Source organism: Danio rerio, chromosome 1 (genome assembly GCF_052040795.2).
Source record: "Danio rerio strain M-AB ecotype USA chromosome 1, GRCz13ab, whole genome shotgun sequence".
Taxonomy (NCBI): Eukaryota; Metazoa; Chordata; class Actinopteri; order Cypriniformes; family Danionidae; genus Danio; species Danio rerio.
This window is the reverse complement of record NC_141021.1, coordinates 57,372,639-57,390,000: the sequence shown is the minus strand read 5'-3', so window position 1 is coordinate 57,390,000 and position 17,362 is coordinate 57,372,639. Positions and strand designations below refer to the sequence as shown.

At 36.0% G+C, this 17,362-nt stretch overlaps 1 protein-coding gene across 1 annotated transcript in view; it reads right to left on the bottom strand.

The window, feature by feature from the left end:
* Positions 1 to 15,843, bottom strand: part of pi4k2a (phosphatidylinositol 4-kinase type 2 alpha) — an 18,440-nt gene extending 2,597 nt beyond the window's left edge. Inside the window, 9 exon segments of the mRNA NM_213358.2 lie at positions 1 to 751; positions 3,283 to 3,342; positions 3,438 to 3,571; positions 3,744 to 3,843; positions 3,929 to 3,990; positions 4,151 to 4,304; positions 5,829 to 5,960; positions 6,159 to 6,359; positions 15,392 to 15,843. The exon segment at positions 1 to 751 is cut by the window's left edge and continues 629 nt beyond it. Coding sequence (NP_998523.1) covers positions 590 to 751; positions 3,283 to 3,342; positions 3,438 to 3,571; positions 3,744 to 3,843; positions 3,929 to 3,990; positions 4,151 to 4,304; positions 5,829 to 5,960; positions 6,159 to 6,359; positions 15,392 to 15,730 — 1,344 coding nt within the window. The 5' untranslated portion in view covers positions 15,731 to 15,843 and the 3' untranslated portion in view covers positions 1 to 589.
* Positions 15,844 to 17,362: the final 1,519 nt, after the last annotated feature.

The window sequence follows — 17,362 nt, the reverse complement described above, 5'->3', positions numbered from 1 at the left end:
ACACCTCTAGTAAATATTATTCATTTGTATAGAATTTGTTTCATGTATGTGTGTATTTATATATAAATCTATGATAAATGTACATAACACTTACATATATTTAATGTAAAAACAAACTATAGTTTTGGACGAAATTAATCATTGCCCAGCAATAAAAACATCATGATGTCACAGAGACGCCGTCCAGTGTTTCCGCACATGCTCAGTCGAGCTCCGGGTTACGTGCATGTACAAAAGTAGAAAAATATAAGGAAAGCAGAGAACAGAAGTGTGTGTGTGTGGCTTTTTTCGAACGATTGCAGGAAAGTGAAAGTAAAGCACGGGTGAGCAGTTCCAGGAGATCCAGTGCTGGGAAAGCAGCCGTCAAGCATTGATGTTTTACTACAGCAGAAAAGCTTCTCCTTCGTCATCTTATTGACATGCAAGTCATTTTGAACGTGTCCATACAGTGTAACAGTCAACAAGGCGATGCTCCTCCATCAGGATTATGTGTTTGTCGTCAATCATTTGACTCCTTCATTCATTTGTTCCCAAACTCCCATCAAAAACGTGACTAAAACCAGGCTGCAGATGCGAATAAAGGGCTGCATCACCACCATGTGAAGAACGGTCTCCTGCTCTGGAAGCTCTGCGTGTAGGATTCGCTGTTGGCGCGCTGTGGCACTCGGGCCGTCTCCACGATCACCGGCGGCATCTGCACCAGCTGGAGCGGCGTCTTCCCGTCCCGCATCGCCTGACTGAGGTTCAGGATCTGGAGGAGCGCAGGACAAACATCTCACTGGCTGGTTTTTATTGGATCTCCCTGCTCTCTATTAATACTTAATTGTGTATGTGTGAGTGCACTTGTTTTTATATCCCAGTGGGGACTTGAGGTACAGCTTCGAGTCAGATTGGATCTGTCTGAGGTATTGGGCGTGGCTCCCATACTTAACCACGCCCCTCCAGCTGTCAGTTTTAATAACAAACAGAAATGGTGAGGAGGAGTCTGTTAGGTTGTAATAACCTTTTCCTTCATCTTTCTGAATAAAATGTCTACTTTACTAGATCCAATCAGATCACAGAAGGAAAAAACACAAGCCACGCCCACTACTTTCTCATTAAATTATCGGTTTCTCTTGAAAATGGGTCACAATACGTAATGGATTAAAATAAAATGGCCGCAGCTTTCGGTTCCATGTGTACTTTAAACCTGAATGCACACAGACTCATGGGGACCAAAATTGAGGTCCCCATAGGTAAACATGCTTATAAATCACGAAGAGTGACGTATCTTAAAATGTAAAATGCAGTGAGGGTTGTGTTTAGGGGTAGGGAGATATATGATTTGTATAACAGAACCATCATTGTGTCTATGAGAGTCCCCAGCGAGATACAGGAACACTGTGTGTGTGTGTGTAGTGAAAGCAGTTTAACCAAGGTGAAAGTAACATCCCAAAAACAGAAGATGTAAGATGTTTCTCTGTGTGTATTATAAGAGTCATCAGGAATGAGAGATGCTATGTGTGTTTATTCAGCTATAAGTGATTATGCTCATTCATTACAGTTCTGTGATGCAAATCAGGATGTATATAGTTTGGTCTAATTGTGGAACAGTTTTGGAAACGTGAATCCATTTTGATGTGAATGAATAAGTGAAAGGAAATGCATTTCATGTGTGTGTGACACCTCATGATCAAATGGAGTCTGATAAAATGAATTCATAACAACATTCATTCAAATGATCTTTTCTAATGCAAATCAAAAGAAAATACAACAATGAGTCTAAAGTGAAAGTGAAAGTGAAAGTGACATGTGGCCATGTATGGAAAGCTGAACTCTGTAAATACACACCAACCCTGGAGCAGTGCACAAAACAAACATTTATAACAAAGCAAACACGATAAAGAGATTAATTTTCTCTGGAGTGTGTTGTAGGACTTCACTCTCCATTGGTAAGTTTAGAGCTGACTCCCTGGAGTGAGGTTTTTAAAACAGCTTTAGAACTTTAGCATGTATTCCATTTCAGTTTCCATGGCGATTAAGGAAGAGTGGCCAATCTGACATTCTAAACTGCAAACATTCTAAATCTCATATGTGGAACAGAACTCCCTCTAGGGCTGGGTGATTAGGCCTAAAATCAAGATTAACTGAACATTTTAACTCGATTATGATTAATAAGCCATTATTTTATTGATTCATAAACGTTTTTAACAGTAAATATGCTCATATTACAAGTAAGAGATTTTTGAATGAAGGGTGCATAACTTTATTTTAAAATGACTGAAGGAAACACACTATCTATTATCTATGATTATTTATTGAATATCAATGTTGAACCACTGAAATTAAACACACACTGCATAAAACCAACAGTCAAATAATAAATAAATAAATGACTTTTGGAAACAAAATTAATGATTTTCAATGTTCATTGTTTAATTAAAGGTAAAAAATATGCAGTATCTCCTGTAGATAAAATATTTTCAACAGTGCGTTTCTTGCACCTGTAAACAAATATTTTAATGAAAATAATAATTATTTTATTGTAATGGAAACTCTGGCTCTGGCGCAGCTTCCAATCATCATCAATGTAGTGCAAAATTGCGACAAGTAGTTAAATTTTTTTAGAGGTGCATGCGTATGCGACAGCATGAAGGCTGCACCAGACCATACCTGTGCATTCGAGGCAGAAGTATAAATCAGCCTTAACAGAGCGGGGTCATGTGACTCCATTTGCAGTAGGGTAAGTAATAGAAAAAATTCACATGGAAAAACTTGATCGATTATAGCTTCTGGATGTCAATTTTAATTACTTTGAATAATTGCTCAGTCCTAACTCTCACCGGTACAGAAATAACAACTCTAATATAGCAATAGAGCCTCTATAGCAAAACATTGCATCTTTTTTTTTTATAAAATAAGGTACTACATGCCGGATGATGAAAACCAAAAACTGAAAATTAAAATATAGATGAAAAGATATCAAGGTAAAACAATTATACCCTAACATCCCTTAATTAACAACAATTAAATTTGACTTTAAATGACAATTATGATTCTGGCTTAATTTACTGACTAATAAGTGAAACTTCATTATTTATTCATGGATTCACTTACTTTTATAATAATTCATAATTTATCAGCGTGCATTTGATGGGAGCTTTTCACAAGTAAAACACTGGCAACAATATATTTAATTTTGTTTGATAAATATGAAAATTGCTGTATAGTCCATCCCTGTTGTTAAAAATCTAACGTTAATGCTTTCAGAGTGTTTAAAGAGGAACATTAATAATGACTCACCTGACCCCTCATTACTGAGACCTGCTTCTTGAACTGTCCTCTGTCGAAACCTGGATCTTTCTGTCAACGTCAATGTAAATATATATATAGTCAACACTGAGCATTCATATACAAATAATAAAACATTAAATCTCAAATTAATCTCCATGACTCGCCTTAAAAAGCTCATAGAGATCTTCTTCGAGGTCTTTGATGAAGTTCGGGTCTGCTAATTTAGGCAGAACTAAATCTCGGATCTCTTGGGAAAACACAACTTTAGCCTGTGGAAGCCAGGCCCAGTAAAACGGGTCTGCAGGAAACACATTCAACAACAAAAAACGATTAAAAACTGCAACAAACTAAACCTCGTTATATATGATTGCAACTATGAATTATGTATTTAACATTTTAGCACTTAATATTAGAATGTGATTGGTCAGCAGTTAGTCATGTGTTTGTGAGGTGGATGTTGATTGGCTTACAGGCTCTCCACGAGTCTGGGTGTTTGAGAGGGAAGGCCAGACCATTGTCGATGGCTGCCAGTTTAATGATGGGGTCCTTCACTAACACCCAATCACTGTCCTGTATGATGAAATAAATTATTATTATTAGGCACAAACAGAATATTTAGACTAAAAATCTCTCAAAGCAGCAGGCGGTCACTCACCCTGTTGCTTGAGGTATCCATCGGATAATCATATTTTATGAGCCAGTTGTCATTTCCTCGATCTACAGAAATACACACACATAAATAACATGGTTTAAAACGAGGACCAGACCAGAACAATTCATCCAAGCATTATTTACAGTGTCATAGACTATGGGTTAAATGTATTTCTGCCAATTTGATATGACCTTTATTCAGTTAGCGAGTGGTTTTTGTGGTTACCCGTGTTTCTGATGATGTAATCCAGCACCACCAGTCTCTCGAACTGCAGCTGAAGTTGACGATTAGTGTTTTCTGGTAAAGGCTCTGCCTCGAACCGCCGCAGCCAGAAATCTGCATCTTTATAACCTTCTACGAAAATCTGGAATGATCCCACCTACAACAGGCAAGAGAAAAAGATTTCACAAACCTACAACAGCCAACAGAAACCAACAACAGCTAATAAAAACCTACAACAACCAACAGAAATGAGTTTGCAAACCCACAAAAGCAAATAGCATCCTACAATAGCCAATATAAAAGAGGATCCAAACCTACAACAGCCAAGGGAAACCAACAATAGCCAGTAAAAACCTACAACAGCCAAGGGAAACCAACAATAGCCAGTAAAAACCTACAACAGCCAAGGGAAACCAACAATAGCCAGTAAAAACCTACAACAGCCAAGGGAAATAAGTTTGCAAACCTACAACAGCCAATAAAAATCAATGATAGCCAATAGAGATCAACAACAGCCAAAAGAAACCAATAACAGACAACAGAAATGAGTTTGCTAACCTGCAACAGCCAACTGAAACCAACGTCAGCCAATAGAAACAAAAACACCCCACATAAATGAGTCTGCAAACTTACAGCAGCCAATAGAAAACCAACAACAGACAACAGAAACCAAAAAGAGCCAATAGAAATATGTTTGCAAACCTACAACATCCATTAAAATCAACAACAACCAATAGAAATCAATGACAGCCAAAAGAATTGAGTTTGCCAACCAACAACATCCAATAGAAACCATTGACAGCCAACAGAAACCAACAACAGCCAATAGAAATAGGTTTGCAAACCTGCAACAGCCAATAGAAACCAGCAACAGCCAATAGAAATCAATAGCAGCCAATAAAAATCAAATGACGGCCAATAGAAACCTACAACAGCCAATAGAAATGAGTTTGCAAACCTACAACAGTCAATGGAAACCAGCAATAACCAATAGAAATCAATAGCAGCCAGTAAAAACCTAAAACAGCCAATAGAAACCAACAACAGCCAATAGAAACAGGTTTGCAAACCTACAACAGCCAATAGAAATCAATAACAGCCAATAAAAACCTACAACAGCTAATACAAACCAGCAACAGCCAATAAAAATCAATGACAATGACAGCCAATAGAAACCAACAACAGCCAAAAGAAATGTGTTTGCAAACCTACAACAGACAATACCACCCAACAGCCAATAGAAACCTACACCAGCCAATAGAAAGCAGTTTGCACACTTACATCAGCCAATAGAAATGGGTTTGAAAACATATTTCAGCCAATAGTAATGAGTGTGCAATCCCGTCTTAGCCAATAGAAACATGCTCGCAATCCCATGTTAGCCAACAGAAATGAACCTGAAATCCTGCACTAGGCAACAGAAATGATGAGTCTATTAAAATAAATAAATTAATTTCTAAGACATACATTTATAAAAAAAAATTCTAAGACATACATTTATAAAAAACTGCAATAGTTAAATCAAAACTTAAAGTTAATATCAAAAAACATCAATAAATAAAATTAACTAAATATATTTATATAACAGCATCTTAATCATCATAAAATTACTGTGTAACATCCAAATAAATCTGTTTAATAATTCCTCCAGGCAGATAGGTGGCACTGTGATGAACCTTACCTTAGGTGGCAGGCCGATCCGGTGGAAACGCTGGCCCACTTTGGGCACTTTTTCTAGCGCTAACCTCTTTCCTCGAGACTTCACTCGATCAATGGCACTGTAATTAAAGGTTTCACTTGCTAAATACACCACCTGACAGAAACAGAGCACAGAGAACACTTCAATTATTACACATCTCTCAGTAGCAAGCAATAGTGATGTAGCAAACATTTGCGGTTGACTAGCTTGTTTTAATAACAGGAAACGAAACTGGTTGACTAACACATACAAAACCTTCTCACGTCCTCATTCGTCTTGATTTTGGTTTCACGCTAGATGTTGCTCTCTTACCTTGGTGCGCGGCACAATGTTGAGTTCTAGTTTCTGGTCCACTAAACTGGCTCCGGCCTCCGATAGATAACCCTGATTCAGAACCAGGCAGTCGCGGCCGAAGCAGCACGGACAGCACAGCTTCTGAAGCCATTTGGTCCATTTGGGGTTCAGCTGGCCGTACGGCTCTTCATTCTTTGGTTTGAAGACTCCGATGATCTTCTGTTGGAGAAAATAGATGACATTTGCTATAAGACTGCTTAAACATATGGGTGATTAGCATTATTTTGACTAGCAAATCAAGTTTGGTGTCCCTTCAGGGCAATTTAGGTTACATATTTGGGCTAATTTGGGTTAATTTACATCCTTGAGGAATGTTGTGAAATAAATAAAGTGAAATTGAAACATCTCGCATTTCAGACCAAACATCACACCATGTGTTTTCTGCACTGTAAACTCTTCACTAGAGATTGTGAATGAACTGCACTACACTAGTTAGGATTATAACATTATTTACATATTATTTTATTGCTTTGATTACTTCTATTGTTGTCATTTGTAATGCAGTTTGGATAGAGTCTGGCAGATTAATAAATCTACATATTTAATGTACAAATCAATCTCAGAATACAGCACAAACTCTATTGGCGATGCCAGTTTAAACAGTGACGATTTTATTTAAATTTTTTAACCACTTGTACACAATCGATCAAAGGTTAGGGGAATATTTTAATATTATTTTGATTAATATTTTAATTTTTTTATATTTATATGAATGAAAATCTTATAATAACTAATTTATTACTAATTAATAATTGATTAGGGAAGAGTGTGAAAACATTTAGAACAGTTAACCTTTCACATTTTTATTTCTGTTTGTTTTAAGTCCTGGTTAAAATATACAATGGTTTTTACCATTTAATTAGTATTACTATTACTACTATTATGACTTTTACTATTACGAATATTATTATTATTACTATTATGAATTTTACTATTACGACTATTATTATTATTAAGATTATTTCTATTATTACTATAACGACTTTTACTATTACGACTACTATTAATATTATTATTACTATAACTACTATTACGACTTCTACTATTACGACTATTATTATTATTACTATAACTACTATTACGACTTTTACTACTACAACTATTACTATTATTACTATTTCTACTATTACGATTATTACTATTATGACTATTACTATTATTACGACTATTTCTACTATTATTATGACTATTACTATTTTTTACTATTACTACTATTACGACTACTACTTTTACTACTATTATGACTATTACTATTATCACTATTACTACTAGTACTATTAACTATTACTACTATTACGACTATTACTATTTTACTATTATTACTATAGCGACTATTACTATTATTACTATTACTACTATTAATATTACTACAATTACTATTATTACGACTATTTCTATTACTATTATTGCGACGATTATTATTATTACTTACTACTATTATGACTATTACTATTAATACTATTACGACTATTACTGCGACTATTAATCTTATTACAATTACTATTACTACTATTATTGTTAGTCTATTATCTATTACGACTAATACTATTATTAACATTTCTATTACTATTACTACAATTACTACTATTATTATTACAACTATTACTATTAACTATTATTAACTACTTTTAACTACAACTACTACTACTATTATTATTATTAACAATAAATGTTTCTTAGACAGCAAATCAGCATAATAAGAATAATTTCTAAATATATTTATCTTTATATCATATTTTCAAATTATTAGTATTACTCAACTTTGATCTCAGAAATTAGTACAATTTCAAAACTATAATTTTTTTTTATTTTTAACTGTAATAATATTTACCATTTTTACTTTATTTTTCACCAAACAACTGGAGGTTTGGTGAGCAGACATCCTTTCAAAAGAATTAAAAAATATTTTAAGCAGCCCAGCAATTTTAGACACCCAATAAAATAACCAAATTATTTTTTTAGACACATTTAGTGATTTCCTCATCTAAATGTGACCTTTAACAGAGTCCTCATTGGGTTTCAGTGACTCATCGCTGATCTGATTTTTGACGCGAATGAGAAAACGGTCCAACACACCACCTGACCACACATGCGGTCATGTGCCTAATGACTCATGTGAGTCGCCTCACTAGTGAACAGCTTACAGCATGCTCACTGTCGAGAGCTTGCGTTTAAGACCAGACAGATGAACTAAATCAATTAAATGACACAAAAGACCCCACCAGAGCCTCAGAATAGATCAGATCCGCCTCCTATAGGATGACCTGAGCAGCAAAATTTTGTCACGCAAATCACTCCGACCAATGATCAAGTGGAGAATGATTGAGACACAAGCACACTTTTGCCAAATTAAGCAGAATGAATTTGTGAATTAAAAACGGGTTCGTTTTCAGCTTGTGCTCATATAGAAATGGTGGATTTTAGTGATTTCTGAAAGATTTAATTCTCTTTCAATCACTCAACTCTTAAAACGACACTATAATTAAACAACCACACAATGTGTAGGACTCAAAATATAAACTCCTGCTGAAAATAAGTAGTTCATGATTCAGATTGACTAAATTGTGCACCCCTGATTAAACAGGGGTGCACAAACTTTTTCTAATGAAGGGCCAAAAACCAAACTCGTAGTAACTTTCTAATTTAAAACCATTTAAAAATATACAGATAAAATACTTTAACCTCATTTAAAATTATATCTATTTTTTACATCTTATAATGTACTTCTTACAATAAAACCATAAACAATATCATTTATAACATATTGAAGTTTAATGTTTTTTTATTTTTTATTTACAAAAATAATAAATTTTCCCCCAATAAATTTTCCCACGATATTTGTATCCTATTTTTGTTTTTAGCAACGTGCCACACATACATATCTGTCAATATCTGTTAAAATCAAGGGTTTTAGGGTTTCATGACACTTTAAAAAATTCAGATTACTTCCCAACATTGCATTGAAACATTAAATTTCAGTTTTGCTTATCTGTAGCTCAACAATAAAACAAACGAACAAAAGATGATGTTCAATTAGAAAGGATGATTAGAAAGGTATTCACCTCAACCTTCCCCATTATCTGTTTATCTCTTCTCTGATTGGTTTGGGGGCCAAATCAAAGGTTACCATGGGGCCAACTTTGCCCCGCGGGCCCTAGTTTGGGCATTTCTGGTTTGAAGGTACAATATGTAATATTTTTTTCATTAATATATCCAATAAAATACTAGAACAGTGTTATATATACTTATATAACTTCATTATCCCAAATAATAAAAAGAACGATCAATTTCAGAGAAAAAAAAAGCTATTTTAACTAGCATTCGAAGTGTGTGTGTTCATGCTAATGACGTCACACACTCGATTTTCTGGTTAGGTTTTGTAAAAAATAGGGAAGAAAACAGCAGTGTGGCTTTAATATGTTGTGTGTTTTATCTAACTGCACAGAGCAGCATTGTAACAGAGGCCTATAATGTGTTTAGTTTATTAAACAACAGTGCTGTTTCTTCTCGATGTGATCATCAGCTGAACTGGTGGACTGTGGCATAATAAAAGCTTTGCTGCTTTTGTGCAACGAAGCTTTTCTCTGCTCCATATTACCATAATAATAAGTGTTGAATACTTTAAACATTAATCAACATGATGTCTGCAGGAGTCCTGTAGGACAATAAAGACTGCAACTTCCATGATTCGTCGACATATGGTGCAGTAGCATGTCAGGGCGTCCTGAGATCGAGTCCCGGCTCGAGGACATTTCCCTGCCCTACCCCCTGTCTCTCTCCAATTTTGCTTCCTGTCTAAATACTGTCCTATCTAATAAAAAAAGGCAAAAAGGCCAAAAATAAATCTTAAATAGCCCTTTGTTTGTTGTTAATACACGCCCTCTAGTGGCCTAAATTACATACTTTGCCTTTAATTCATACTGTTTGCCTTTCCGGCCAACATTTCACTCACTTTTTAACTTGAAAGCTGCTAAAATGCGCTTTCCACTTTCTACGCACAAGTGTTATTATTGATTTTATTATTATTGCAGTCTTTTTACTTGTTTTAATCTCTTCTTGTTACTACTGTTGTTGTTTTAGACACATATGACGGCACTGAAAGGAAAGGCAAACGTAAATTGCTTTGTATTTTGTGCAATGACAATAAAGAGTCTGATAACTCCATCTTTTTTCCATAAAGGTTACTGTCAAAGTCATGAAACGGCAGATTTGCTCAATTCTGCTGAAGAGGCACTGGAAAACAATCCGTCTAGTCTGTGATAAAAGCATTCAATTCAACCTCTGAGTGCTCATATCTCCAGATCTGCGGTTTCGAAGTCCTTTAGAGTTCAAGACACGGTGGTTTGCCATTGCATCTGCTCAATGAATGAAAGCCAGAAGTACTCGTCACACACGACACAGACATAATCACTGAAGTCATATGGCAGAATTAGGCCGCTTAATGCATGTGACAGAACTAAAGCATCACAGACTGTGACTCTCATAGCTTTTCCAGGATTGCATCATCAGTATGTGCTGGAGAAATGACCACGATTACTACATCACACTGCAGCGCTTCTGTATTTCAACAAACTGCAAGCATCAGTTAGTCTGAATAATGATCAATGATGATGACGTTAGTCTTAAAGCTGATAAAGCGCCGCCTATCAATGAACAAACAGCCCGAAAGCGATTAATATTCTGTCTGGATAGGCTGCTGATTGGGTTTGGGGTGGAAAACTACTCTTGTGTAGTTGGAAGTGTTTGGACTTTCAGCAGTGAAAATTAAACCACACTGAACTGAACTAAACTGAACTTCAACTCTGAACACTGGACGAACAGTTTCAGTTTACTACAACTTCTATGTTAAGCTGCTTTTACACAATCTACATTTTGAAAGTCCTATAGAAGTTTTGGGAATATAAATTTATATAATCTAATTTCAATTGAACAATAATCTACATATAACGGAAAAGTTCTATGCTTTGGTTTTTGATTATATCATTTCATTAACAGCCCAGCCATAAGAGATATTAACCTTTGTCTTTCTGACTACAGGCTAAGCCAAAGTGATGCAAATGCTTCAAACCTGTGGTTCTCAAAGTGGGGGTCGGGACCCCCTGAGGGGTCACGGGACAATGAAGGGGGGTTGCCTGGTGATTTCCAGAGATCTGTTTATTTTTATTAAATCATAAGAATTACCATATTTTATCCATAATCTACTGAAAAAAATAGTTGTTTATAGTTATTATATACTAGATCGTAGCTTATAGTTGCTAGTTCTATTGGGGGCGAAGCAGTGGCGCAGTAGGTAGTGCTGTCGCCTCACAGCAAGTAGGTCGCTGGTTCGAACCTCGGCTCAGTTGGCATTTCTGTTGGAGTTTGCATGTTCTCCCTGCGTCCGCGTGGGTTTCCTCCGGGTGCTCCGGTTTCCCCCACAGACCAAAGACATGCTGCAGGTGAATGAGCTAAATCTAATTCTAATGAACTAAATCTAATAATAAAATAAACGTAAAAAAAATTAAATGTTCTCTTTAAAAATTTGCTGTATCAGCATTGCTAAAAATAAATCTGAAAAAAGGCAAAAATAATTTAAAAATAGGAACGAAAAATAAAAAAAAACATTAAAAAAACACTCATCTAGGCCTATGCGATTAATTGAAATGTTGCAATTAGTTAATTTCAAGAGGCTGCAATAAGATATATATATATATATATATATATATATATATATATATATATATATATATATATATATATATATATATATATATAATTTTATTTCCGCTCACCAAGAGCAAATGTGTGACTGTTGGCTGTGTGTGACAGTCTTACTGACCCATTGAGTAAGCACACTTTCGTTCTGCCCACTCAGACATGCGCAACCGAACTACGCCCACAATAAAACAAAGAAAACAAACACAAAAGCGCTGACCAGTGAGATTATAGCGTCTGCCGCTTCAGAAGCATTCATAGACAAATTAATACTAAAGAAAATCGGCATTTGTAATATGGGAATATTTTGTTTTCAAAGTCACAGACACCAAACAAAAAACATGTCACAGAATTGTTGTCAAGGCTTACAGAATATGGTGCTGAAGCTTGACTACAAAATTACATCATAAATAAAATCTAAACATCTGTCAAAAAATAAATAATAATCAATTAAAAAAATTAGATATTTTCCACAAATTGCACAGCCCTACTCTCACCCCTGTAAATATTATAGTAGTATACAAATATTTTCTGGTAGCTTTACATGATGCATCTCATCTTATTTCCACATTTGGGAACTTCTGACAGGCAGCGATAACTATTACAACTACAACTTCATACACTCATTCATTTTCCTTTGTCTTAGTCCCTTATTTACCTGGGGTCACCACAGCGGAATGAACTGCCAACTATTCCGGCATATGTTTTACACAGCGGATGCCCTTCCAGCTGCAACCCAGTACTGGGAAACATCCATACACACTCACACACACACACACAGATTCATACACTACGGCCAGTTTAGTTCATGCAATTCTCCTGTAGTGCATGTGTTTGGACTGTGGGGGAAACCAGAGCACACAAAGGAAACTCACGCAAACGCAGGGAGAACATGCAAACTCCACACAAAAATGCTAACTGACCCAACTGGAACTCAAACCAGCGACCTTCTTTCTGAGGCGACAGCGCTAAACACTGAGCCACTCTACATCAACTTAATGTAGAGTAATATTAACAAATGCAGCATGACCATAAGGTCAACAGTGTAATAACAAACTGCTAATCAAGTCAAATACAACCTTTCTAAGGGATATCATCCTTGTTTTAAAGGGACAGTTCACTCAATACCAAAAATGTGCTGATTTACTCACACTCAAGTGATCTGCTGAACACAAAACAAGATTTCCTGAAGAATGTTGAAAGAAAGAAAGCAGCCATTGACATCAAGAGTAGAAACTAAATATACTATGAAAGTCAACGGCTGTTTTTCTTAGAAACACTCTTCATTTCATATTCCTTTGTGTTTAACAGAGGAAAGGAACTGGTTTGGACCAAGTAGAGTATGAGGAAATGGCAGAACAGTCAGTTTTGCATGAACTATACCTTCCCTTTAAGGTTTTCTTATAGTGTATCTGCTATCTGTGTATGCAAATTTGCAGTCACAACAAGATAAACACACATCTCTATAGCTCACTTTAGAAAGTGCCAGTAAGGCTTTTGTTCATTGATCAAAGACCTAATGAGCTGCCTACCTAGGCATCAAGCCCAAAAAATGCTATCTCGGTTGTTATCTACAATGCAGCCCTGATAAAGCCTGCTCTCTAATAGCTGTGTACAATGACAAAGCAATGTCAACAAGGCAGATTTAGCAGGTTTTCTTCACAAAAATAATGACTCAGTTCCATAATGATTTTTGCCAATCACCAATTTTGACACAAGCAGAACAATTTTTGACAAGAAAAAATAGTGACTGCAGGTTGAAGGAAAGTAGTGGAGTAAAAGTACAGATACTGCAGTAAATATGACTGAGGTAAAGTTAGTTTTATATTTATTCACACATTCAGACTTTAATATTATAACTTTCTGTGTGTGTATTTATATATATATATATATATATATATATATATATATATATATACACACACACACACAACAGTTCTCTCTGGTTCTCAAATCTGATTGGCTGATAGCCGTGCAATATTCTGCAAGATCAGAACTCCTACAGCCTCTTTACCCTTTGTGTATTAGTCCGCCCACATACAGCCAGCAAAAAGCAGACACTACAGATCTAAAGTTTAAAAGATGCATGCTCAGCTGTTTAACTGTCAACTTATGATTTGAATCCGGAACAAAGTAGTTCCTCCATGTTTGATTTAGTTTTTATGTGTGTTGTATAAACGCAATATCACACTCATAGCAGTGCAATATGGCTGTATATCGGCACTAGTGGGGGCACTAAGTTACAAGGTCGCATGCACGCCTCCCACCAGTGCCAATATACAGCCATATCTCACATATCGCCCATATATATATATATATATATATATATATATATATATATATATATATATATATATATATATATTTATATATTTGATTTGTCAGTGTTAATTAATCGAAAAAGCTTCTCAACACTGTGTTTTTGAACAGAACAAAAATGCAGCAACTAAACAATGTTTTGCCAACTGTGGCATAATAACCACACTGGACTAACTATGACTGAGGCTATTATTTAAGGCAAGCTAGTTCAAGTTCATTATTTACAATGGACGCGCACATAACGCAACGTGTTCACACTTTCAGGCGCACCTAGTTGAGATTTTGAGACCGCTGGAACTGCATATGGCTGAAGTTTGAGGAAGAACCAATGAAAAGTACACAGGTTTGCAAGCCTACTTAAAGTTACAAATAATGGTGCAGGTGAGAAAGATCATCCGCCAGCCGAAATTAATCGAGTATTTTTCTAAAAAGTAGCATTTTTACTTAATAAAAGCATCAATAATATCCACAAATTTTTATATAGTCAATCAAATGAACTTTTAAACGGCAACAAACATGTATTTAGACCCGAACTACAAAACCAAATTTAAAATAATTTTAGTTTTAAACTAGTGGGCTTTTGAAATCACTGAATGCGAATAATAATCGTGATTATTTCTTGGACTACAATCGTACAACCTAAATTTAAAATCGCTGCATTCCTACATGTCACATGTTGTCACTGAACGAATGACGGAATTTAAAACCAACTTTACAACAATGTAAATATGTATTCAAGGGAAAGTAAAAGTAGTTCACATTTTTAAAACTACTTAGTAAACTTCAATTTCTGAAAAAAACTACTCAATTACAGTAATTTAAGTATCTATAATGTTACTTTACACCACTGACGTTGATAGTCACAGCTAATTTGATTTTCCTTATTCAGAATTTGCAAAGAATATTTTACTGAAAATATATTTAAGCTTTTACCTCAATGAATGCTTTATCCTAAATTATATTAAGAAGATTTAAGTCTAAATGTGCGCTTATAAAACAGATTTCACCTCAATATGACACAGCAGTAACTGTTACTCTTCACACACACTAAGATCCACAAGTAAACAAAGACCAATAAAATACACAATACAACTCCTTAAAGGGACTTTGCACATAAAACTGATTCTCCAGGGTTGTGTAATTCAGGCCTTGCTGATTGCTGTTTGATGAACTCTTACCCCTGCTGAATCTTTGACGAAGTAGCTGCCGCTGGAGCCCTGGTAGATGCGCTCCGGGTAAATGCCCTCCTCGATGGCCCGCTCCGCCTTCCGGATGATCTCCCGAAACTCCGGGTCCTCCGGGAACTCGTTCCTGTGCGGATCCCGGGGAGACGCGCCTCGATCTCGGTCTAGCAGCGGCTGTCTTTCGCGGCTGCGCCCGGGACTCCCTGCCGGAAGACGCACTACTGAGCCCGGTGTACTTCCAAATCCACCCCGGGGACTGGTCGGCTCTGCGGGCCCGTAGTTAAAATCGTTGGAATCGCGGAGCGGCGAGACTAGCGGGCTCGTTTCGTCCATGGCGGAGTAGGGAGAGAGTGGGTAAAGGGGGAATTTACCCGGGACAAGCGCCTGTTTGTTGCCGTAATGAAATGATGCGGCTCTTTACAGCAGATCGCCAACAAACAATCACATGACAGCGTCCTGCTTCCGGATAGAGGCGGCGCCAGTGCGTGATCTCAATGCCACTGGCCAATAGGTGCTAGAAAACGCGCTTGTTTTTTCATATGCGCACGGTGATTGGCTGGAAGTGCACCACCCATAGTGAGCATGTGACAAAGCACAACATCACTCGAGTTAATGCGCCGCGACATAAAATAAAGGCGTTCAAACAGAGATCATTAGCAGAAATCATGCTCTCTGAATACTTTATATTAATGTGCAAGACTGAAATGAGAACTAGAGGAAATCATTTTGTATTTCCATATACTTATTTTCAATTTTAGACATCACATTTAACAAAATTAACAATTCCATTGGAATTTCTCTTTTAAAATAAAATAATACACAATTGCAAACAATAAAACACCCCATATGAAAAAATATAGTAAATAATCTAGTGTTTTTTTTAAACTTTGCTAACCTTAAGTGTAATTTTTTTTTAATTTTCCTTCGGCTTTAACCCTTCACTCATCAGGGGTTGCCACAGCGGAATGAACCACCAACTATTCCAAAATACGTTTTACGCAGCGGATGCCTATCCAGCCGCAAATCAGTACTGATAAACTACACTCTCACTTAGGTTGAGCCCTGGGTGCGCTGGGTCACTTCAGATCATTTTGGAAGGCCACTTTCTATCCAAGACTAAAAAGGCCATGTGCACTGCACAGTTTGTGTATTGTAATTTTTCTGTTGTGGTTTTCTGCAACTATACAAGATATACTATTTAATACTATACTAAAATATACTATGCAATTATACTACAACACATTAGTTTGTTTTAGTAATTACTGTACTAAAAGTATAGTATGAATAACAGTTTATCACTTCACTATAGTTAATAACGGAGTCATTAACAGAGTCTTGTAGGCTAAATAATTTCAGTATAATACACTCTACCATATGCTTCAAAAACACTACGGTACTATAAATTAATATAGTATTTTTCGCATGGGATGGGACCAATGGGACTCGCAGCCTGTCAGAATCCATCCTAATATATTTTGAGAAATTTTTAAACCTTTAATATTTGCTGTTTTATGAAATAAGAAGTCATAAAAGAACTGCAACGTCACGGACAGATTCCTAAATTAAAATTTTTAGATTGCATGTTCTTTTAAGTGTTCCTTCTGTTCCATTTTGATGACGTGTTGTTTGGAAGTGATAAATAACCGGATGAGTCATGATTATAAGCGAAGAACAATTTAAAGGTCCTTGATCACTCTGGATCATGGAGTCTGACTGCTGCTGACTCTGCTAAGTTGTCCATGTACAAAAGTTTGGGTGGATATATTCAATACGATTTACTCAAATAGAATTTTGCGTCCCTCCAGACACATATGAAATATACTGACTTTGACGAGCTACGATGGATCATTGTGGATTCTGCTACCCATCTGCTAAAGAAAATGAGCGGACATTTGCTTACCTCTGTATTGATCCTTGTAAAATGCATGTGTATGTTTTGTACCACTCATTTGGTGTAGGGGATTT